The sequence below is a fragment of the Theropithecus gelada genome, chromosome 7a (genome assembly GCF_003255815.1).
Source record: "Theropithecus gelada isolate Dixy chromosome 7a, Tgel_1.0, whole genome shotgun sequence".
Taxonomy (NCBI): Eukaryota; Metazoa; Chordata; class Mammalia; order Primates; family Cercopithecidae; genus Theropithecus; species Theropithecus gelada.
In genome coordinates this window covers 34,821,215-34,845,183 of record NC_037674.1, presented here as the reverse complement: position 1 = coordinate 34,845,183, position 23,969 = coordinate 34,821,215, and the positions used below count along the sequence as shown (strand labels likewise).

At 40.4% G+C, this 23,969-nt stretch overlaps 1 protein-coding gene across 2 annotated transcripts in view; it reads right to left on the bottom strand.

Annotated features, from left to right (window-relative positions):
* Positions 1-23,969, bottom strand: part of FAM81A (family with sequence similarity 81 member A) — an 89,360-nt gene that overhangs the window by 14,250 nt on the left and 51,141 nt on the right. For both annotated transcript variants that reach the window (XM_025389521.1, XM_025389522.1), the window contains 3 exons: positions 17,862-17,980; positions 3,032-3,161; positions 1,397-1,503 (listed from right to left, as the gene is read on the bottom strand). In XM_025389521.1, the coding sequence (XP_025245306.1) occupies positions 1,397-1,503; positions 3,032-3,161; positions 17,862-17,980 (356 nt within the window). The remainder of the gene's footprint in view (positions 1-1,396; positions 1,504-3,031; positions 3,162-17,861; positions 17,981-23,969) is intronic.

Here is a 23,969-nt window from a genome sequence, read left to right as displayed (position 1 = left end):
ATCCGCCTTGGCCTCCCAGAGTGCTGAGATTATAGGCATGAGCCGCTGCACCCACGCTGTATTTGGTTTTCTAAGTTTGAGATTTCTCTTTCATCAATTCTGTATGCTTGTCTGCCATTCTCTCTTTTGATACTGCTTCTCCCCTATTCCCTCTATTATCTCTCATAGGATTCTGATTAGGCATAGGTTGGGCCTTCTCACTCTATCTTCTTCTATTTGTGTCTATTGCTGTCACAAAACACCCCTGCGAGCTGGCCTGCCTCCCCTGCAGCCTCATGCCCCACTGCTTCACCCTCACTCCCTGTTCCAGTCACCCTCGTCATCTTTCAGTTTCTTGCATGCCACATTCCGCCCACGACGGGCTGTTCAACCTCGTATATTCTCATTCTACTCTTTACATAGCAAAACTCCATTCACTCTCCAGCTCTCACCTCCAGCATCCCTTCCTCAGGAAGGCCCCATAACCAGGCCTCTCACTCATTCTCACAGCACCGCTGAATTAGTTTCCTGTGGCTGCTCTAACTAATTACCACAAACCTGGTGCCAGAAAACAATACAGATTTATTCTCTTGCAGTTCTGGAAACTGAAAGGCTAAAATAGGTTTCACTCATGAAGTCAGGTGTCTGTAGGGCGGGTTCGTCTGGAGGCTCTGAGGGGAGAATTGTTTCCTTGCCTTTTGCAGCTTCTAGTGGCCTCCTGTGTTGCTCGGCTTGGAACCCTTTGCCCTGTCCTCAAAGTGCATCACTCCAGTCTCGCTTCCATTATCGCATAGCCTTCTCTCTTGACTCCTACTGCCTCCCTTTCTCTCTTGACTCCTACTGCCTCCCTCTTATAAGGACTCTAGTGATCACATCAGGCTTATCAGAGAAAACCCATTTTAAAATCCATAACTTAATCACATCTGCAAAGTCCCCTTTTGCCATATAAGGCAGTATATTCACAACTTCCAGGGATTAGGACACGAAGATATTTACAGGACCATTATTCAGCCTACCACAACCACGAACCAAACCTTCAACGTACTTACCACTATTAGTAATAATATAGTAGATGCTCATTTACATCATTGATGAATAGTCATCAGCTCCCTAGACTAAACTCCATAAGGATAAGAACGGAGTCTGGTTTGTGTTCATTACCAGGTCCTCAGCCCCTAAGCCAACAATGAATACGCAATACATACTTGTTGAATGAATAGGTGGATAATTATCCAAACATAAAAAACAATAATTATGAAGGAAAAGTGGCAACATGCTACATGGAAACTTTTCTTTTTAACTTCCATTATTGTTTTCAATTTGTGCAATAAATAAAAACCAAGAGGAAAAAGATTGTAGTAATGCATAAACTCATACAGAACTTTAAGGTTTTTTTTAAAATAAATTGATTGCTTACTTAGTGTCCAAAAGCTGAAGCTGGTGGTTACTGTCTCTGTGGGACATCTTCAGTTTGGTGCTCTGCTCTGATATTGACAAGTCCACTCTGTTCAAAAGCTGAGAAATCTGGAAAAGAAACCTTGCTTATAAATATCACATCTAACATCTTCGGATGCAACTTCAGAAAACATTTAGTAAGCCATATTCTAGTCAATGGCATTAAGATTCGATCTAATTTGATAAATTCATTTATGAGTCTACCTCATCTTCCCACCTCCATTTTCTTCCTTATGTACCCATTGAAAAATCAAGACCAGTAGCACTGCCAAAATAATTCATCATGCACTAAACACTTAATTTTACATATAGTTCTCTGATGAGCAAGCCCAATTCCTGCCCAAGACCACAACTTCTACCAGTTGTCAGGAAATACAGCCAACCTTACTTTGGAATTTCTACCATCAGTGTAATGGCTAGTCATAGAAAATAGAATTTTTATTGTTTACAAAATCCATCAAGGTCTCAGATTCACTTCCACAACAAGTCAGGTCACCAGTCAATATAACTTGTAGACTATCTCCCTCCTGTTCCTTTCTCACACCACCTACCCATGCCCCTTGTAATACTGGAATTTAACAAAAGCTAGTCCTGTGTGAAATTTCTGTCTTTTCAGCAAAAATTAGAATGTTCCATGTTCCTTACTTAAAGATTCATGGTATTTGTCAGATCCAGAAGAAAGAGAAAGCAGGTCTCTTTTGATGGATATCTGTACATATTTTACTTTTGGCTCGGTTATAAAAAAGCTTATGATTTCCTTAGCATCTCTTCTCTGGTATAATAATTCCATCCTCACTCATTCTTCAAAAAAGAAATTATTATTGGATTGTCTTTTTATTCTTTTTCATAGTTTTATAATATCTGTATTTTTCACATAAGTAGCTTTATATTCTTATTAGAGATAATTAAGGTATAAATGTATTTAATCCAATAAGTTAACCAGATGCTCCTGTTTTACTGGAATAGTCTCTTTAAACGAACAGTAGCAAATAAGGCAGATACTGTTGAAAAAATCCTAGAAGACAGGCCCTATGATAGCAAACGGAAACTTTTAAGTGGCCAAAAAACAAACTGAAATACCAAAAGTTTTGCTTTGTGAAATTAATCTGTGATGTTTGAGGTCAAATACTCTCATAGTCATTAGCCTGCCTTCGCTCTAGCTTTGCCTAATTTTGTCCCACATACAGACTATGTGATGAGGGAGCACATACAGTGAGTCCCAGGGAATACATTATTTCCTGAATCAAAAATTGGGATGAGTGGCATGTAAAGGAATGCTTGATCACTTACTTGTGAAAGAAATAACTTTCAAGGTGTCATTTAGAATTTCTGGAATGTATTAGTTGTTCTAGGAATGTGGTGGTGGGGGGAAGAATTAGGACTATACCAAACAATGTTGGTAGTTTGGTTGCCAGACATATGAAGGGCCACTCTAGTGAAATAGGAACGGAAGAAGCCAAGAAAAGATGCTTATGATTGGCATAAACCCATGCTAGGTGCCCCAGCTGGTTTCTCCTGTGAGAAATAATCAACACCATGTTATTCTTAGCTAAGAACAAATTACTCGCTTCTAAAAGCTACCTGAAACAGGTCGTACCTGTCCCTCTGCGTCTTTGATTTTCGTTTCCAGGATAAGTTTGGCAGCCTGCTGTTCTTTGTTCAAGTGCTGGAGCCCCTCATAGGTCGTTTTGTGCTCTGCAGAAAGTCTGGCTATGCTGGCATCACATCTGTCCAGACAAAGAACAAAGCTGATTCTTATTAAAGTTTAAAAACATGCGCAAACGCTTCCTTACACACTCTGAAATGCAAAACCCACTCAAAGAAACTGCACTATCAATCATTCTTTTGAACAGAGGCTCGAATGAATTCAGAGAACTGGCCTCATTACGGTTTTTAAGCTAAACCACAGGGATGTTGCTTAATAAGGCTAAAGATGCAACCACCAAAGAAATAAAGTCTTTACAACGATCACGAGTACAACACTGTATGTGCAGCAAGAGGACAATACAAAGAGCATAGCTAGTGTGCTGGATGTGGTCTGTCACTCTTCAATACCACCCCTGCCTTTCAAAGTTGGGGGCCTCCTTGGACTTAGGAGGCAACTTCTACCATGTTGGAAAATACTACTTCTAAACTTTGACCAAATCACTTGTAAGGCTGTATAGTATGAGTGGGGTCTAGAGCAGGGGAAGGCTTTGCAGCCAGTTCAAGCTGTAGTAAAAGCTGCTGTCCTGTGGGCCTTGCAACTTGGCAGATCCAGTGGTACTCAAAGTATGTATGGCAGATGAGCTGTGTGGGGCTTCTGTGAAGTCCTAACAGGAGAGTCACAAATGGACCCATAAGAGTTTAGAGCTAAGTAATGCTCTGTTCTGAGACAACATTCCTCTGTTGAGGAGAAGCTGCTGGCTGGCTCCTGGGCTCTAGTAGACACAGAATGCCTAAGAGTGGGACATTAGGTGAGTCTGCAATCGGAGCAATCCATCATGAATACCATGCCTATGACTTCTTCATCTTCTCCCTCCTGCTGCTTGGGAGGCTGAGGTTGAGGCAGGATAATTGCTTAAGCCCAGGAGTTCAAAGCCAGCCTGGGTAACACAGCAAGACCCTGTGTATACAAAAAGATAAAATGATGACACACGCAAAAAAAAAAACCAAAAAAACAAAAAAACTGTGGCTTCTAGAAGAGTTCTTGATGTCTTGATGACCCGGTGGACTGAGGGAGAAAGTCAGGCCTGGCTACAGATGGTCACACCCAGTATGCTGACACCTTCTGGAATAAGACCGCTGATGCTTACAGGTCTACTCAGGAGTCGCCCTAAAGACTGTCAGGAAGGCAGAATTTCATACAATATATTGGGAGATTCATTTTGCCTGGAATAAGAGATGGCCAGACATTCAAGGAAAGTGGCTAAGGGTTAGAGACTAAGGAAAAAAACTGGAGGATTAGTGACAAGGAAAAGAGTTTATATACATGGATCATTCTTAAGTGACAAAACATTTTTGCTCCTTGTAAATGCTCTTTGTATCGTAGGGACTGAAGGCCCAAACTATACTTTCCAGACGTCCTTGCCAGAAGGCTTCTGAGTTAGATTCTGACAGTGAGAGGCATTTATACAAGACTCAGAAGGTAGAAGAGAAGAACCCTTTATTCTCTCCTGTCAGTAGTGGGCAGACACAGGGGCGAACTGCAGATGTGAGGTATACATCCACTTTCAGGCACACGCCATCCAGCAAATCACTTACTCCCATGCTATAGGCAGCTAAGATGATCAATGACTCCTTTCTGTGATTTTTTTTTTTTTTTTTTTTTTTTTTGGAGTCAGAGTTTAACTCTGTGGCCCAGCCTGGAGTGCAGTGGCATGATCTCGGCTTACTGCAACCTCTGCCTCCTGGGTTCAAGCCATTCTCCTGCCTCAGCCTCCTGAGTAGCTGGGATTACAGGTACACGTTACCACACCTGGCTAATTTTTGTATTTTTAGTAAACACGGGGTTTTACCATGTTGGCCAGGCTGGTCTCAAACTCCTGACCTCTGGTGATCCACCTGTCTCAGCCTCCCAAAGTGCTGGGATTAGAGATGTGTGCCACCGTGCCTGGCCCTTGTCTTAATAATTCTAGACTGGACATAATTGAAGATAGAATCAGTGGATTCAATGATAGTAGCAAGGAACTCACTCAGAATGTAGTGGACAGAGATCAGAAACATGAAAAAATAGTTAAGAAACATGGAAGTCAAATAGAGGGATGCTAACATGAGTCAAGGAGGAGTTCCAATAGAAGGAAATAGAGACAATGGCAGCGAAGCAATATTTGAGGTGTGAATGCCAACAATTTTCTAAAACTGAAGAAAGGCATGAATTTTAAGATGTTCAATGAATACAAACTGGGATAAGTAAAAATAAATAAAGCACGGGGAAATTCAGATAACCAATGATAAATATAAAACCTTAAAAGCTACAGACTAAAGAGAAGTAACCTACCAAAAACTACCAAAACCTGAAAATAAGACTGACAGCCCACAATAGATATAGGAGACAATAGATATCAGAAGATAATGGAGAAATATCTTGTAAGTATTGAGGGTAAATAACCTATCATCCAAGAATAAGTACAAAATAAAGACTGTTTCTAACATGCAAAGATTAAGAAATGTATCACCCACAAGCCAATACTGAGAAAGTTACTAATGAATATACTTCAGTAAGGAGAAAAGAGCATCCACAAAGAAGGAGTAGGGTGCAAGAAACAATGGTGAGTAAATGGATAAAATTGTGGTAAATTCAATTTGTTATTGACTCTAAAGATAGTAAGCTACCAGCTCAATTATTCCAACATTCTTATAGACTCACTTTGCAACAACTGTTCTAGAATGTAAACTGCATGCAAGGAGACATTATATATGCCTTTTTCGTCACTAAAACCCTAGTACCTAGCATACTGCCTTGCATATGGTAGAGGCTTAATAAATATTTGTGAATGAATGAATATAAGGAAATATTTACTATGTACTAGGTACTGTACTAGATACTTGACATATGTTATTTCATTAATCCTCACAAATCATTCCCATGTCATAAATGACCATTAAAAATAATGCCAAATATAGACCATGATTTTTTATTTTGAGTTCATAATTTTTTAGCAAAATATTATTTAAATCATATTTGGGGAAAGCTGAGGTTTTTAAAATACTATGAAATAAAAAATATTATAGTTTTTTAAAAAGATATTATTTTCCAGTCCAAACATAAGCTTTCCAGATAAACATGATCAGGTATCACTACATCAGACCAGTTTCACCTTTACAAAGCTGTTTGAGGGACAGACTGTGTTTTAAAATGTAGTTTGAAAAGGTCTCAAAATTATTCTAAAGACTTCACTAGCTATCATTTGGCTTCACTGCTGTGTCTCACTTGGAAACAAAAGTACTATAACATAAATTTCTATTAATACAACAGTGGCTTGGGCTGGGCACGGTGGCTCACACCTGTAATCCGGCACTTCAGGAGGCTGAGGCAGGTGGATCACTTGAGGTAAGGAGTTTGAGACCAGCTTGGCCAACATGGCAAAACCCCATCTCTACTAAAAATACAAAAATTAGCTGGGTGTGGTGGTGCACGCATGTAATCCCAGTTACTCAGGAGGCTGAGGCACAAGAATCGCTTAAGCCTGGGAGGCAGAGGTTGCAGTGAGCCGAGATTGCACCATTGCACTTCAGCCTGAGTGACAGAGTGAGACTCTGTCTCAAAAAAAAAAAAAAATAGTGGCTAAATACATTGAATTATAGTACATAGATGTAGCAGAATACTCTATATCGAATTAAAAAGTATGCTAGATCTATGTGCATACTGGAAGAGTGTCCACATATATTGTTATGTGGAAAAACTTATGTTGCAGAATAGTACATATAATACTTTATAAAGTTAAAATCACACTATTAAGTAACTTATTAGACTACAAACTATTATATCATTGTAATGATAAACTATTATCTTATTATTACTTATGAGAAAAGTCTGAAAGGACAGACAACAGACTGTTAACATTAGTTACCTCTAAGGAGTAAAACAGAGCCAAGAGATGGGAAGGCTTTTTTTTTTCTTTTTTTTTTGTTGTTGACAGAGTCTCACTCTGTTACCCAGGCTGGAGTGCAGTGGCGCGATCTCAGCTCACTGCAACCTCCCGGGCTCAAGCAACTATCCTGCCTCAGCCTCCTGAGTGGCTGGGATTACAGGTGCCCACTACCACACCCAGGTAATTTTTGTATTTTTAGTAGAGACGGGGTTTTCACCATGTTGTCCAGGATGGTCTCGATCTCCTGACCTCCGGTAATCCACCCACCTCAGCCTCCCAAAGTGCTGCCACCACTCCTGGCCAGGCTTCATTTTTATTTTGTATATTTAATTGCGTTTTGATTCTTTCCTATCATTACCCATCCCTTGTGTACTTTTGTAAATAAAGAAGCAGGCTGGGTAGGGGACACAGAGAAGACCACAAGGTAGGATACCAAAGACTCCCATCAGAAAACACAGCTGGGCATGGTGGCTCACACCTGTAATCCCAGCACTTTGGAAGGCGAGGTGGGCGGATCACCTGAGGTCAGGAATTTGAGACCAGCCTGGCCTACATGGTAAAAACCCGTCTCTACTAAAAATACAAAAACTACCTGGGTGTACTACTACTGGGTGTACCTGTCTCTACTAAAAAATAAAAAATACAAAAATTAGCTGGGCGTGGTGGCAGGTGCCTGTAATCCCAGCTACTCAGGAGGCTGAAGCAGGAGAATCGCTTGAACCCAGGAGGCAGAGGTTGCAGTGAGCTGAGATCGCGCCATTGCACTCCAGCCTCGGCGACAGAGCAAGACTCTGTCTCAAAAAACACACACACAGTGAAGTCAATTCTGGTTTTCTTATATTTAAAATAATGTTCTTACTCTCAAATGTTTCAGAAAAAAATTCCATACATGAAAGAATAATACAGTAAATGACATATTGTTAACAATTGGTGAATTTTGTAATTTTTTATAAATTTAAAATTATTTCAAAATAAAAATATATTTAAGATAAAAGGAGGAAAGCAATATTGCTATTTCATCTAGCATTAAATCAAAGACACCATCATTCCTGTCTTAAAAAGAACTCATAAAAGACAGTCTCAGGGCTTTAATATAGCTGTGTGTATCGCTCAGCAGCTTTAGTTAAACAAGAATTTGCAATGAATCTAACCAGTTTTCCTACTCATCCTTAATGTTTTACATCATGATGAACAATAATGTACTCATTTCAAATTTTCCCTTTTTGGGTCTTTGGACAGCTGTTATCTCCTAGGTACAATTTCAGGTTGTGGCCATCAGGTGGCAGAGTGACTCTATTGCTAGGCTTTCCTAATCACTGGTGGTCAGAAGTCCATCTAGAGAGTCCCAAACATCTAACGGGTATGACTTGGGCCACATGCTGATGCAGAACTTCTCCGTCTGCATATGACATACTGGCGTAGCATACCAAACACAATGACATTTAAAACATCAGTCTGGTCGCTCATTTTCCATATTATTGTAATTTTTGTATACAGACATAATTATTGTATATATGTATCATTAAGCCCTTTATAGCTGGCAGTTCTTTAATTATAGTACCATAAAACTATAGGACACTTTATGTCCCAGGGTATTGTCAAAAATAGTAGAGCAATATTCTAGTAATTAGTGGAGCCTAAGATTTGGGTGTGAAATCAACAGAGGAAGACAGCCTAATAAAATATCAGGGAAATACCAGTGAAAGAGAGCCCTTCCAAAACCACTGTCATTGCAAATGATTGCGCCCGTTTCCCAAACTGTACTGAGAAAGTGACATCAGAGGCTTCATATTGCAGGGTAAACAGACATCACTAAAAGAGTCCATTCAAGTCGCTAAACAAATGAACATGCAAACAACCTCAAAAACAAGCTTAGGGGGCTTGTATCCAGAGTTGCTACAATATAACTCTGGATACAAATAAAATGGCCAGGAAAATGTGAACTACACTCAGGGGGAAAAGAACAGGCAAACCAACTGCCTGTAAGAGGACCCAGATGTCAGATTCTAAAAAAGAAAACTTCAAATAGCTAATATAAATATAGAATGAACAAGCATAGGATACTTTAAAAAGTAAAGGAATGTATAATAACAATGTTTCTTCAAATATAAAATATTAATAAAGCTATAGAAGTTATAAAAGAAAAAGAAGGAGAACCTAATGGAAACACTGGAATAAAAAATCGACAGAGGGGCTCAACAGAAAATGTGAATAGGTAGAACAAAGACTGGCAAACTTGAAAATAGGTGGATAGAGATTATGCAGTCTGATGAACAGCGACTAAAAAAAGAAAGAAAAAAAAATGAAGAGAGTCTCCAAAAAAAAAAAATAAGGCACCATTAAATGCACCAACATATGCATAATGAGAATAATAGGAGAGAAGACACGAGGCATGGTGGCTTACAGCTGCAATCGCAGCAACTTGGGAGGCTGAGGCAGGAGAACTGCTTGAGGCCAGGACTTTGGGACCAGCCAGTGCAACATAGTGAGACCCTGTCTCTAAAAATAAAAATAAAAATACTTAGCTGGGCATGGTGATGCATGCCTATAGTCCCAGCTACTCAGGAGACTGAAGTGGGGGGATCACTTGAGCCCAGTAGTTTGAGGTTACAATGAGCCATTATCTTGCCACTTCACTCTAGCCTGGGTGAAGAGTAACACTCCAACTCAAAGGAAAGAGAGAGAAAGAGAAGAGAAAAGAGCATAAAAAATATTCAAAAAATACTGGCTGAAATGTTTTGAAAAACATTTCCAAAATGTTATGAAAAACATTAATTGATACAAACAAGTAGTTCAACAAACTCCAGGTAGGGCAAATACCAAGAGATCCATACCAGATACATCATGGCCGGGCACGGTGGCTCATGCCTGTAATCTCAGCACTTTGGGAGGCTGAGGCAGCCAGATCACTTGAGGCCAGGAGTTTGAGACCAGCCTGGCCAACATGGTGAAACCCCGTCTCGACCAAAAATACATAAATTAGCCAGGTGTGGTGGTGCACGCCTGTAATCCCGGCTACTTAGGAGGCTGAGGCATGAGACCCACTTGAACCTGGGAGGCAGAGGTCGCAATGAGCTGAGATCATGCCACTGCACTCCAGCGTGGGTGACAGGGTGAATATGTCTCAAAAAAAGAAAAAGAAAAAGACATAGACAAAGAGAAATATTTGAAAGCAGCAAGAAAAAACAATTCCTCACATACAAGGGAACTAGAATAATATTAATAGCTAATTTTTCATCAGAAATAATTGAGAACACAAGGCAGTGGATGACATATTCAAGGTGCTAAAAGAAAATAAACTGTCAACCAGGAATCTTACATCCAGCAAAATTACTTTTCAAAAAAATAAGGCAAAATAAAGACATCCCAGAAAAACAAAAAATGAGAGAATTCATTGTTAGAAGACCCACCCTAGAAGAAATACCAAAGTTTGTCAGGCTAAAAACAAGTGCCCCAGATAGTAATTTGAATTCTCATGAAAAAACACAGAGCATGGGTAAAGGTAATTATGTAATTATAAAGAGCAATATAAATGAATATTTTCTCTCCTGTCATAATTGATTTAAAAAGCAATTGTTTAAAATAATATGCATACAATTTTATTGTTACATACATAGAACAATGTACATTACGAAACAAATTTAACATACTTGATAATAGCACAAAGGAGGTGGATGGAGCAAAGCTGTATTGGGGGTAACAAAATGACAGCAGATGGTGTCATTTCAACAGATGCTAGCAAACTGATCCTGCAATATACAAAAAGGATTATATATCATGATCAAGTGAGATTTATTTCAAGAATGCAAGTTTGCATTAACATCAGAAAAGCAATTAATGTGTAATAAACCTTATCAGCTGAAAAAAGGACAAACCCCACACGATCATCTCAATAGGTGGAGAAAAAGCATTTGACAAAATCCAATACCCTTCATGATAAAAACAGTCAACAAACTAGGAAACTAGGAAAAGAAAATCTTTCTCAACCTAGTAAAGAGCATACACAAGAAAATCCACACTTGGGCTGGGCGCAGTGGCTCACGCCTGTAATCCTAACACTTCGGGAGGCAGAGGCAGGTGGATCACTTGATGTCAGGAGTTCAAGACCAGCCTGGCCAATATGGCGAAACCCCAGCTCTGATAGATATACAAAAACTAGCTGGGCGTGGTGGCAGGCACCTGTAATCCCAGCTACTGGGAAGACTGAGGCAGGAGAATCACTTGAACCTGGGGGGCGGAGGTTGCAGTGAGCCAAGATCGCACCACTTCACTCCAGGTGACAGAGAAAGACTCTGTCTCCAAAGGGGGGAAAAAAAAAATCCACACCTAACATTATACTGAATAATGAGAGTATGGATACTTTTACCTAAAATCAAAAATAAGACAAGGGTATCTGCTCTCACCACATTTATTCAACATCATACTGGAGGTTCTAGTCAGGGCAATTAGGCAAGAAAATGAAATGAAATCCAGATTGGAAAGTAGAAAGTAAAACTCTATTTGCAGATGGCATGATCTTGCATGTAGAAAATCTTTTTTAAAAATCCACTAGAAATTATTAGAAGTAATTAATGAGTTCAGGAAGGTTGCAGGATACAACACCAACACACAAAATCTACTGTACTTGTCTACAGTGGCAATAAAAAAACAAAAAGATTTGCTATTTACAGTAGCATCAAAAAAGAATAAAATACTTAGGAATAAATTTAAAGAAGTATGAAACTTATACTTTTAAAACTCCAAAATATTGTTGAAACATATTAAAGATGACCAAAATAAATGGAAAGACACCCACATTCGTGGATCCAAATACTTAATTTTGGGGCCAGGCATGGTGACTAACACCTGTAATCCCAACACTTTGGGAGGCCAAGGTGAGAAGATCACTTGAAACCAGGAGTTCAAGACCAGCCTGGGAGAGACCCTGTCTCTACAAAAAATGAAAAAAATTAGTGAGATGTGGTGGCACATGCCTGTAGTCCCAGCTACTCAGGAAGCTAAGGTGGGAGGATTGCTTGAGCCCAGGAGTTCAAGCTGCAGGGAGTTGTGATCACGCCACTGCACTCCAGTGTGGGCGACAGAGGAAGATGATGTTTCTAAAAAAAAATTTTTTTAAAGAAAGGCTTGTTTTTTGTTTTTTGGGTTTTTTTTTTTGAGACAAGGTCTTGCTCTCTCTGTCACCCTGGTTGAAGTGCGGTGATATGATCATAGCTCCCTGCAACTACAGGCATGTGCCACCATGCCCAACTAACATATTCTTTTTTTCATAGATACAGAGTTTTGCTATGTTGCCAAAGCTGGTCTCAAACTCCTGGCCTCAAGCAATCATCCTACCTTGGCCTCCCAAATCCCTGGGATTACAGCCGTGAGACACTGAACCCACTGAAAGACTCAATATTTTTAAATGGCAATATTCCCCAAACAGATCTACAGATTCAACACAGTCCCTATCAATATTCCAACTGGTTTCTTTGCAGAAATTGACAAACTGATCCTAATTTTTTTTTTTTTTTTTTTTGAGACAGAGTCTCTCTCTGTTGCCCAGGCTGGAGTGCAGTGGCGGGACCTCGGCTCACCGCAACCTCCGTCTCTCAGGTTCAAGAGATTATCCTGCCTCAGCCTCCCTAGTAGCTGTGATTACAGGTGGCCGCTACCACGCCTGGCTTAATTCTTGTATTTTTAGTAGAGAGAGGTTTCACCATATTGGCCAGGCTGGTCTCAAACTCCTTATCTCGTGATCTGCCCACCTCGGCATCCCAAAGTGCTGGGATTACAGGCGTGAGCCACCATGTCCAGCCTGATCCTAAATTTCTTCTTCTTCTTCTTCTTCTTCTTCTTCTTCTCTTCTTCTTCTTCTTCTTCTTTTCTTCCTCTTCCTCTTCCTCTTCCTCCTCTTCCTCTTCCTCTTCCTCTTCCTCTTCCTCTTCCTCTTCCTCTTCTTCTTCTTCTTCTTCTTCTTCTTCTTCTTCTTCTTCTTTTTTTTTTTTAAATTTGAGACAAAGTTTTGCTCTGTCATCCAGGCTGGAGTGCAGTGGCATGATCTTGGCTCACTGCAACCTCTAGGTTCAAGCGATTCTCCTGCCTCAGCCTCTCCAGGAGCGGAGATTACAAGTGTGCGCTACTACACCCAGCTAATTTTTGTCTTTTTAGTAGAGATGGGATTTCACCATGTTGGCCAGGCTGGTCTCAAATTCCTGACCTCAGGTGATTCACCTGCCTTGGCCTCCCAAAGTGCTGGGATTATAAACATAAGCCACTGCACCTGGACTGATCCTAAATTTCGTAAGAAAATACAATGGACCTAAAACAGCTAACACAATCTTGAAAAAACAGGATGAAGTTGGAGGACTCACACTTCTCAATTTCGAAATTTACCACAAAGCTATAGTAATCAAGACAGTGTGGCACCAGCATAAGAAAAGAATTGGGAATCAATGCAATAGAATTGAGAATCCACAAATAAATTTATACACCTATTGCCAAGTGATTTATTTTCTTTCTTTCTCTTTCTTTCTTTCTTTTCTTTCTCTTTCTTTTCTTTCTTTCTTTCCTTCTTTCTTTCTTTCTTTCTTTCGTTCCTTCTTTCTTTCTTTCTCTTTCTCTCTCTCCTCTCTCTCTCCTTCCTTCCTTCCTTCCTTCCTTCCTGAGATAGAGTCTTGCTCTGTTGCCCAGGCTGGCATGCGGTGGCGAGATCTTGAGTCACTGCAACTCCTGCCTCCCAGGTTCAAGCGATTCTCCTGCTTCAGCCTCCTGAGTAGCTGAGACTACAGGTGCAGGCCGCCATACCTGGCTAATTTTTGTATTTTTAGTAGAGACGGGGGTTTCACCATATTGGTCAGGCTGGTCTTGAACTCCTGACCTCCTGATCTGTCCGCCTCGGCCTCCCAATGCGCTGGGATTACAGACTTGGCCACTGTTCACAGCCGCCAAGTGATTTTCAACTAGGGCGCTAAGACAATTTGATGGGGAAAGAATAGACTTTTCAACATATTTTGCTGGTATAAATAGATATCTACAAGGAAAATAATAAATGTGGAACCCTACCTTATACCATACACGAAAAAATTAACTAAAAATCGATCAAAGGCCTAAATGTAAGAGCTGAAACTTTAAAACTTAAAAAAGAAAATATACGCATAAATATTTGTGACCTGGATTATGCAACAGTTTCTTAACTATGACACCCCGAACACTAGCAACTGAAGAAAAGATTAAAAATTTTTAAGTTTCAAAAGACACAAGAGAATGAAAAGACATCCCTTAGAATGGGGCAGTAATTTTTCAAATCAGATATCTGATAAGGGAATTATATCTAGAATATATAATTTTTAAACTCTTACAGCTCAATAATAAAAAGACAATTACCCAATTTAAAAATGGGCAAGGAATCTGAATACTTCCCTAAAGAAGATACGGCAATGACCAGTAAGCACATTAAACGATGTTCAACACCATTAGTCTTCAGGGGGATGCAATCAAAACCACAATGAGATACCCCTTCAAACCCACTGGGATGGCTATAATCAAAAAGATAGGAAACAACTGTTAGTGAGGATGTGAAGAAATCGGAGCTCTCAGACACTGCTGGGGGCAATGTAAAATGGCGGCCATTTCCGCAAACAGTCTAGCTGCGCTGTTCTTCAAAAGTTAAATATAGAGTTATCATGTCACTCAGTATTTTCATTCTAGGTACATATCCAAGGGAAATAAAAACCTATGAGCACACAAAAACAAACAGACAAATGTTCACAGCAGCATTATTTAAAATAGTCAAAAGTGGAAACAACCCAAACTTTCAACTGATGAATGGGTTTTTTAAATGCAGTACACAATGAGGTACTAGGCAGCCATAAGGAGGAATGTAGTACTGATACATGCTACAACACGGATGAACCCAGAAAACATGATAAGTGTCAGAAGCCAGTCTCAAGGGAACACATTCACTCGAAATGCTCAGAAGAGGGAAATCCATTAGAGAGAGAATGTAGGCCTGCCATGGACTGGGGAACTGGGGAGGCTGGGGAAAAATGGGGAGTGACGGCTAACGGGTATGGGGTTTCCTTTTGGATGATAAAAATGTTCTGAAATCAATTGTGATGATGACTACACGACTATGTGAATATACTAAAAACCATTGAATTGTGTGCTTTAAGTAGTTGACTTATATAGTACCTGAATTAGCTCTCACTAAAGCTGTTCAGAGACAGAGAGAGAGAGAGGAGAGAGAGAGAAAGGGGGCCATCTATCGGGCCTTCAGGTCTGATCAAGTCCTGTTTAGAACATGGTATGCCACGTGAGCTAAATGTGTATCTCACCTCCATAGAGAACTTGCCTTTGCCCTTCTGAGCTGGATTTACAGCGAAAAAAATCAAGGCCCTTTTGCTACTAATTACATCACCAATGGACCCATAAAAACTATAAAATTAAATATGAAATAATATAGCAATCTAGTAACTTAAGAATACCACTTAAAATGTTCATAGCCCTCCAATACAATTCATAATCAATACAAGAAAGACAAGAAGCTTTTCCAAAGAATTTTTATTTCACATGAATTCATTTCAACAATCAAGTCTCATCAGCATTCCAGGCAAAAGACTAATAGAGCTAAAAAACAAATCAAAAATATCCAGTACTCATAACAAACATTTTTTATGCCTTTAGAGTGAAAGTTTTTGTTACAGGAAAGGAACAAGTTGGATAGAGAAGTTGATAAGAAACTGAAGAGTATAAGATTTCTGAAAGTATTTTAAAATAATTATTCTACTTTGTATTAGAACCAGCATCATAAGGACAATGTCACTGCTCTTGCCCCTGAGATGATACAGCTACCAGTGGTTGCAGGCCCTGTTCATCGCATGCAGGGCACCAAGCCTCTCACATGTATTCCATCACTTGATCTTCATCTGCAACTCAAGCGGCTATGAAAATCCTCAAAGTCCTCCTAGAGTCCCTACTCTGTCCTGTAGCTCTCCAGTTCTTCTAACTCCCTGCTGTTCTGAGAGGTATCACAGAGCTGGTATTTCTTTTAAGCCAAACTCCACAAATAAAGAGTTAAGGTTTTCCAGCCCTCTTACAGTGAGTTTCCAAGGTCATTTCTTCATCAAAATGGATGATGAATGTTGAGTACCTACTGTTTTCCAGAGACTGTTCCAGGCACTCAGCTATAGAGAGATAACACATCTGGAACCCCCCTCCAACACAGTAAAGGCAGCAGAGTGAGGAAGACAACAGAGAGACTCGATAGAGCAGTGAGTGCTAGGAGAGCTCTATGGAGTGGGGGTGTCAGGGAAGACTCCCAGAGGGGGTGACACTTCAGCTGAACTTTAAAGACTGAAAAGAAGTTAGAAAAAGAGGAGGAGGCTGGGCACGGTGGCTCACACCTGTAATCCCAGCGCTCTGGGAGGCCAAGGTGGGCGGATCACCTGAGGTCAGGAGTTAGAAGCCAACCTGGCCCACATGGTTAAAACCTCATCTCTACTAAAAATACAAAACTTAGCTGGGTGTGGTGGCAGGTGCCTGTAGTCCCAGCTACTCGGGAGGCTGAGACAGAATTGCTTGAATCCAGGAGGTGGAGGTTGCAGTAAGTCGAGATTGTGCCACTGCACTCCAGCCTGGGCGACAGAGTGAGGCTTGTCTCAAAAATAAAAAGAAAAGAAAAAGAGGAGGAAAAGGAATGCTAGGTACGAGAACAGCACATACAAAAGTGTAGCAATAGACGAGCATGGCTTATTCAGGGACTAACAAAGAGTTGATCACTGCTGAAAGGTACAGTGCAAGGGGAGAGAGAGGAGAGGGAGTCAACAGGGTGTCATCACCAAGGATCACACTAAGGATACTGAAGTTCAACCTGATGAGGACAGAAAATCACAGAAGGAGAGTGATCAACCTGTCCCCCATCCAATCCATGCAGCCCTCTGCTATTAGACTGATCTTTACCCAGCGGACCCAAACACACATGCCCAGCGTTCAAGGCCCTCGACATGTTGTCTGCACAAACACACCCTAACACTACTCCTCCCTGCTCCAGAGGCCTTGCATGCTAGAGGTCCTTGTTCTTTCTTCCACCCGTCTCCTTGCAGACCACCCTCATTGCCACCTCAGGCTGACGGGAAGTGCCATTTGCTCCTCAGCTCCGGTGCTGATACGTATTAATGTACTTGGCTCTTAGCCCCAGCAGAGGGCAGAAGAGGCCCATAAATACTTCGGACAAATTTGTCCCAGTCAGATAAAAATAGCCCTAGACACGGTCCCGGTGCAGTGCTTCCCAGACTTTCCCATGCATATGAATTCAGGGCCCTTGTTAAAATGCAGATTCTAACTCAGTAGTTGCAGGGTGGGCTGGCGACAGTACATTTCTAACAAGCTCCCCGGTGATGTTGAGGTTGCTGGTCCACGCAGCACACTTTGAGAAAGTAGCACTTTTCATACTGAGGAGAAAGATCTTTTTTCTAAGTTTCCAATCTTTCCCAGACCAATACTTTCAGAAAATAAAATAAAAATGAATAACAGGAAAAATTAAATTTCCAAAACGACATACGAACTATGTCAACTTTATATTATCGGATTCAATAAACATAGTACTACCCTATCAAGTTACAAGGTCAGTTGAGGGAGTTCTCCCATCATTTCTTCCCATGAAGACAACACCAATTTCGTAACAAAAGAAACCCATGGCGCCCTCACAACCAGGTTTAACTCCTACCACTGGATTTTATGGCCAAAGCAGGGAGGGAATGTACTAAAGGAATGCAAGGCATTTGCTTTGGGGCTTCCTTAATACATTCCCCACTATAATGGAGTTTATAGAAAACGGTTTTTGATGAACAGAGACCCCAACATTTGAACACCTACCTTGCCACTCTTCCTCGAAGATCTCCCAAACCGGAGAGCTGGCGCATCTCCAGGGTCTTTAAGGCAGAATTAGTTCCATAGCTAATGTTGTCCCGGGCACGAATCTGCTCCTGGAGTACCTGGGCAACATAAAAAACACTAAGGGAGTCATCTAAGAATTCACATGCTTCCACAAAAGCATTTTCTACTTTTGGCAAAAATTAGAATGTTTAACTCAGTCTTTCATAAGAGACTCCTTTTCAACGGTCACCTGATGCACACTTAAACAGAGAACTAGGGGGCCTAGATAGGCAGAGACCTTAGAGGCTCCTCCCAGAGCAAGTCCCTTTATTTACCATTAAAAACCAAGTTCCGGCCGGGCGCGGTGGCTGACGCCTGTAATCCCAGCACTTTGGAAGGCCGAGGCAGGCAGATCACAAAGTCAGGAGATGGAGACCATCCTGGCCAACACGGTGAAAACCCATCTCTACTAAAAATACAAAAATTAGCCGGACGCAGTGGTGGGCGCCTATAGTCCCAGCTACCCGGGGAGGCTGAGGCAGGAAAATGGCGTGAACCCAGGAGGCGGAGCTTGCAGTGAGCGGAGATGGCACCACTGAACTCCAGCTTGGGCAACAGAGCGAGACTCCGTCTCAAAACAAAAAACAAAAAACAAAAAACAAAAAAACTAAGTTCCTTTAGTTTTAGTATTTCTTCCTTAGTAATGAAGCCATTTTCTTTTTCTTTGAGATGGAGTCTTGCTCTGTTGCCCAGGCTGGAGTGCAGTGGCACAATCTCAGTGCAACTTCTGCCTCCCAGGTTCAAGCAATTCCCCTACCTCAGCTTCCCGAGTAGCTGGGATTACAGGCATGTGTCATCACATCTGGCTAAGTTTTGTGTTTTTAGTAGAGACAGAGTTTCACCACGTTGGCCAGGCTGGTCTTGAACTCCTGATCTCAGGCGATCCGCCCGCCTCAACCTCCCAGAGTGCTGGGATTATAGGCGTGAGCCATGGCGCCAGCCGGCATTTTCTTTATAATACAGTATTTGCTGGGTCCATAGATTGGATATGGAGGGTTTTCTTTTTTCAATATTTTAATGGCAGTTTAGAATTCCTCTTTGATCTAAAGATATCTTAGGAATCTAAGGATTACTTAGAATTGTGTTTTTTTTCATTTTCAAGCAGTTAAGGTTTTTTTTAGTCATTTGTATTATTTATTTCTAATTGTATTGACTTGTGATTTTATAAAAATATTCCTAGCACAGTGGCTCATGCCTGTAATCTTAGCACTTTGGAAGGCTGAGGTGAAAGGATGGCTTGAGGCCAGAAGTTCGAGTCCAGCCTACATAATAAAGCAAGACTACATCTCTACAAAAAAATGTCTTCAACTCAGGTAAAATTTCTTCTCCTGTGTAACTAGTATTTCTTCTCCATCTGTTTCTTTTTCTCCTTTGGAACTCCTATTACGGACATGCTGGGTGTCCTGGATCTGTCCACCAAGGCTTTTAACCTTTCCTTTGTGGTTCCTCTCCCTTTACCTTTGGTTGTAATGTCTCAGGGATTTCTTCTACTTTGTCTTGGGGGCAACTGATTGCCTCTCATTCATCTACTGACTTTGTTTTAATTTTTAATTTTTGTGGATACATAGTAGATGTATATATTTATGGGGTATATGGGATTTTTTTTTTTTTTTTTGAGATGGAGTCTTGCCCTGTCACCAAGGCTGGAGTGCAGTGGCATAATCTCGGCTCACTGCAACCTCCGCCTCTCAGGTTCAACCAATTCTCCCTGCCTCAGCCTCTCGAGTAGCTGTGATTACAGGTGCCCACTACCACGCCCGGCTATTTTTTGTATGTTTTAGTAGAGATGGGATTTTGCCATGTTGGCCAGGCTGGTGTTGAACTCCTGACCTCAGGTGATCCACCCACCTCGGCCTCCCAAAGTGCTGGGATTACAGGGTTGAGCCACCATGCCCAGCCATGGGCTATTTTGATACAGACATACAATGTGTAATAATCACATCAGGGTGAATGATGTATCCATCACCTCAAGTATTTATTGTTTCTATTACAAACAACCCAATTATACTTTTAGTTATTTTTACATGTACAATTAAATTATTATTGACTAAAGTCACCCTGTTGTGCTATCAAATTCTAGATCTTATTAATTCTAACTATTTTTAATACCCATTAATCATTCACATTTCCACCCTACCTCCCACTATTCTTCTCAGCCTCTGGTAACCATCATTCTACTCTCTATCTCCGTGAGTTCAATTGTTTTAATTTTTAGCTCCCACAAGTGAGTGAGAACATGCGAAGCTTATCTTGCTGTGCCTGGCTTATTTCATTTCACTTAACATAATGACCTCTGGTTCTATCCATGTTTTTGCAAATGACAGAACCTCATTCTTTCTTATGGCTGAATATACTCCATTGTGTATCTGCACCACACTTCTTGATCCATTTGCCTGTTGATGGACACTTGGCTTGCTTCCAAACCTTGGCTATTGTGGATAGTGCTGCAATAAACATGGGAGTGCAGATATCTTTTCCATATACTGATTTCCTTTCTTGTAGGTATATACCTAGCAGTGGGATTGCTGAATCATACGGTAGCTCTGTTTTTAGTTTTGTGAGGTACCTCCAAAGTGTTCTCCACAGTGGTTGTACTAATTTACATTCCCACCAACACTGTAGGAGTGTTCCCTTTTCTCCATATCCTTGCCACCATTTGATATTGCCTGTCTTTTGGATAAAAGCCATTTTAACTCAGGTGAGATGACATCTCACTGTAGTTTTGTTTGTTTGTTTGTTTGCTTTTTGAGACTGAGTCTCACTGTCACCCAAGCTGGAGTGTAGTGGCATGATACCGGCTCACTGCAACCTCCACCTCCTGGGTTCAAGTGATTCTCATGCCTCAGCCTTCCAAGTAGATGGGATTACAGGTATGCATCACCATGCCAGGCTAATTTTTTTTTGTATTTTTAGTAGAGATGGAGTTTCGCCGTGTTGGCCAGGCTCGTCTCAAACCCCTGGCTTCAAGTAATTCACCCACCTCAGCCTCCCAAAGTGCTGGGATTACAGGTGTGAGCCACTGCGCTCAGCCAATATCTCATTATAGTTTTGATTTGCATTTCTCTAATGATCAATGATGTTGAGCACCTTTTCATATACCTGTGTTTGCCATTTGTATGTCTTCTTTTGACAAATGTTTATTCAGATCTTTTGCCCATTTTTAACATAGATTATTAGATTTTTTCGTATAGAGTTGTTTGTGCTCCTTATGTATTCTGGTGATTAATCCCTTGTCAGATGGATAGTTTGCAACTATGTTCTCCCTTCACTTTGTTGTTTCTTTTGATATGCAGCAGCTTTTTAACTTAATTTGATTCCATTTGTCCATTTTTGCTTTGGTTGCCTGTGCTTGTAGGGTATATCTCAAGAAATCTTTGCCCACTCCAATGTCCTAGAGAGTTTATCCAATGTTTTATTTTAGTTGTTTCATAGTTTGAGGTCTTAGATTTAAGTCTTTTTTTTTTTTTTTCAACTTTTATTTTTGGTTCAGGGGTATATGTGAAGGTTTTTTACATAGGTAAACTCATGCCATGGATGTTTGTTGTACAGATTATTTCTGTAAGATAATTAAACACAACTATTGGGTACTGAGTTTAATGTGTTGTTGTACAGATTCTGTACATTAAGCCCAGTACCCAATAGTTATTTTTTCTGCTTCTCTCTAATCTTTAATCCGTTTTGATTTGATTTTTTGTATACGGTATGAAATAGGGGTCTAGTTTCATGCTTCTGCATATGGATATTCAGTTTTCCCAGCACCACTTATTGAACAGACTGTCCTTTCCCCATTGCATGATCATGGCACCTTTTCAAAAAGGATTTTGCTGTAGATGTATGGATTTGTTTCTGGGTTCTCTATTCTGTTCCATTGCTCTATGTATCTATTTTTATGCCAGTGCCATGCTGTTTTGGTTAATGTAGCTCTGTAGTATAATTGGAAGTCAGGTAATGTGACTTCTCCAGTTTTGTTCTTTTGCTCAGGATAGTTTTGGCTTTTTTGGTATTTTGTGGTTCCATATGAAATTTAGGATTTTTTTTTTCTATTTCTGTGAAGAATGCCATTGGTATTTTGATAGGGATTGCATTGAATCTGTAGATTGATTTGGGTAGTACAGACATTTTAACAATATTATGTATTCCATTCCATGACCATGGAATATCTTTCCATTTTTATGAGTCTTCTTCAATTTCTCGCATCAATGTTTTATAGTTTTCATTGCAGAGATCTTTCACTTCTTCGGTTAATTCATAGGTATGTATGTGTATATATGTATATATTTATTTACTTTTATTTTTTATTTTTGAGATGGAGTCTCGCTCTGTTGCCCAGGTTAGAGTGCAGTGGCACGATCTCAGCTAACTACAACCTCTGCCTCCCGGGTTCACGCCGGTCTCCTGCCTCAGCCTCCTAAGTAGCTGGGACTACAGGTGCCTGCCACCACGTCTGGCTAATTTTTTTTTTTTGTATTTTCAGTAGAGACAGGGTTTCACCATGTTAGCCAGGATGGTCTCAATCTACTGATCCACCTGCCTCGGCCTCCCAAAGTACTGGGTCTACAGGCATGAGCCCCTGTGCCTGGCCTATATTTATTTATTTAATTATTGAGACAGGGTCTTGTGCTGTCACCCAGGCTGGAGAGCAGTGGTGCGATCTTGGCTCATTGCAACCTCTGCCCCCAAGGCACAAGCAATCTTCCCAGGTCAGCCTCCCAAGTAGCTGGGACCACAGGCACGCACCACCATGCTCAGCTATTTTTTTGGTAGAGATGGGGTTTCGCCATGTTACCCAGGCTGGTCTCAAATTCCTGAGCTCAAGTAATCTGCCCACCTTGGCCTCCCAAAGTGCTGGGATTACAGGCGTGAGCCACAGCACCTGGCCAGTATTTAATTTTATTTATAGCAATTGTAAATGAGATTACTTTCTTGACTTCTTCTTCAGATTGTTCCCCATTGGCATATAGAAATGCTACTGATTTCTGTATGTTGATTTTGTATCCTGAAATTTTACTGAATTTGTTTATCAGTACTAAGAGTTTTTTGGTGGAGTCTTTAGGCTTTTCCAAATATAAGATCGTATCATCTGCAAACAAGAATAATTTGACTTTTTCCTTTCCAATTTGGATGCCCTTTATTTCTTTCGTCTGATTGCTTTAGCTAGGACATCTAGTACTATGTGGAATAACAGTAGTAAAAGTGGGCATCCTTTTCGTGTTCCAGATCTTAGATAAAGACTTTCCATTCTTCCCCATTTAGTATGATACTAACTGTGGGTCTGTCATATATGGCTTTTATTATGTTGAGATGTGTTCCTTGTATACCTAGTTTTTTGAGGGCTTTTCTCATGAAGGGATGTTGAATTTTATCAAATGCTTTTTCAGCATCAGTTGAAATGATCATATGTTTTTTGTCTTTCATTCTGTTGATATGATGTATCACACTGACTGGTTGCATATGTTGAACCATCTTTGCATCCCTGGAATAAATCCCCCTTGGTAATTATGAATGATCTTTTTAACGTGTTGCTGAATTCCGTTTCCTAGTATTTTGTTGAGGGTTTCTGCATCAATATTCAATAGGGATATTGGCCTGTAGGTTTTTTATTGTTTTTTGGGGTTTTTTTTTTTTTTTTTTTTTTTTTGCTTCTTTGTTTAATTTCGGTACCAAGGTAATACTGGCCTTGTAGAACGAGTTTGGAAATATTTCCTCCTCTTCTACTTTTCAGAATAGTTACAGTATGTTTGCTATTAATTCTCTTTAAATGTTTGGTAAAATTTACCAGTGAAGCCATTGGGTCCTGGGCTTTTCTTTGCTAGGAGGCTTTTTTTATTATGGCTTCAATCTCATTACTTGTTACTGGTCTGTTCAGGTTTTGGATTTCTTCATTATTCAATTGTGGTAGGTTGTATGTATCTAAGAATTTATCCATTTATTCTAGGTTTTCTAATTTTTTGGCATGTAGTTGCTCATAGTAGCCTCTAATGATCCTTTGAATTTCTGTGATACCGGTTGTAATGTCTTCTTTTTCATCTCTGATTTTATTTAGTTGGG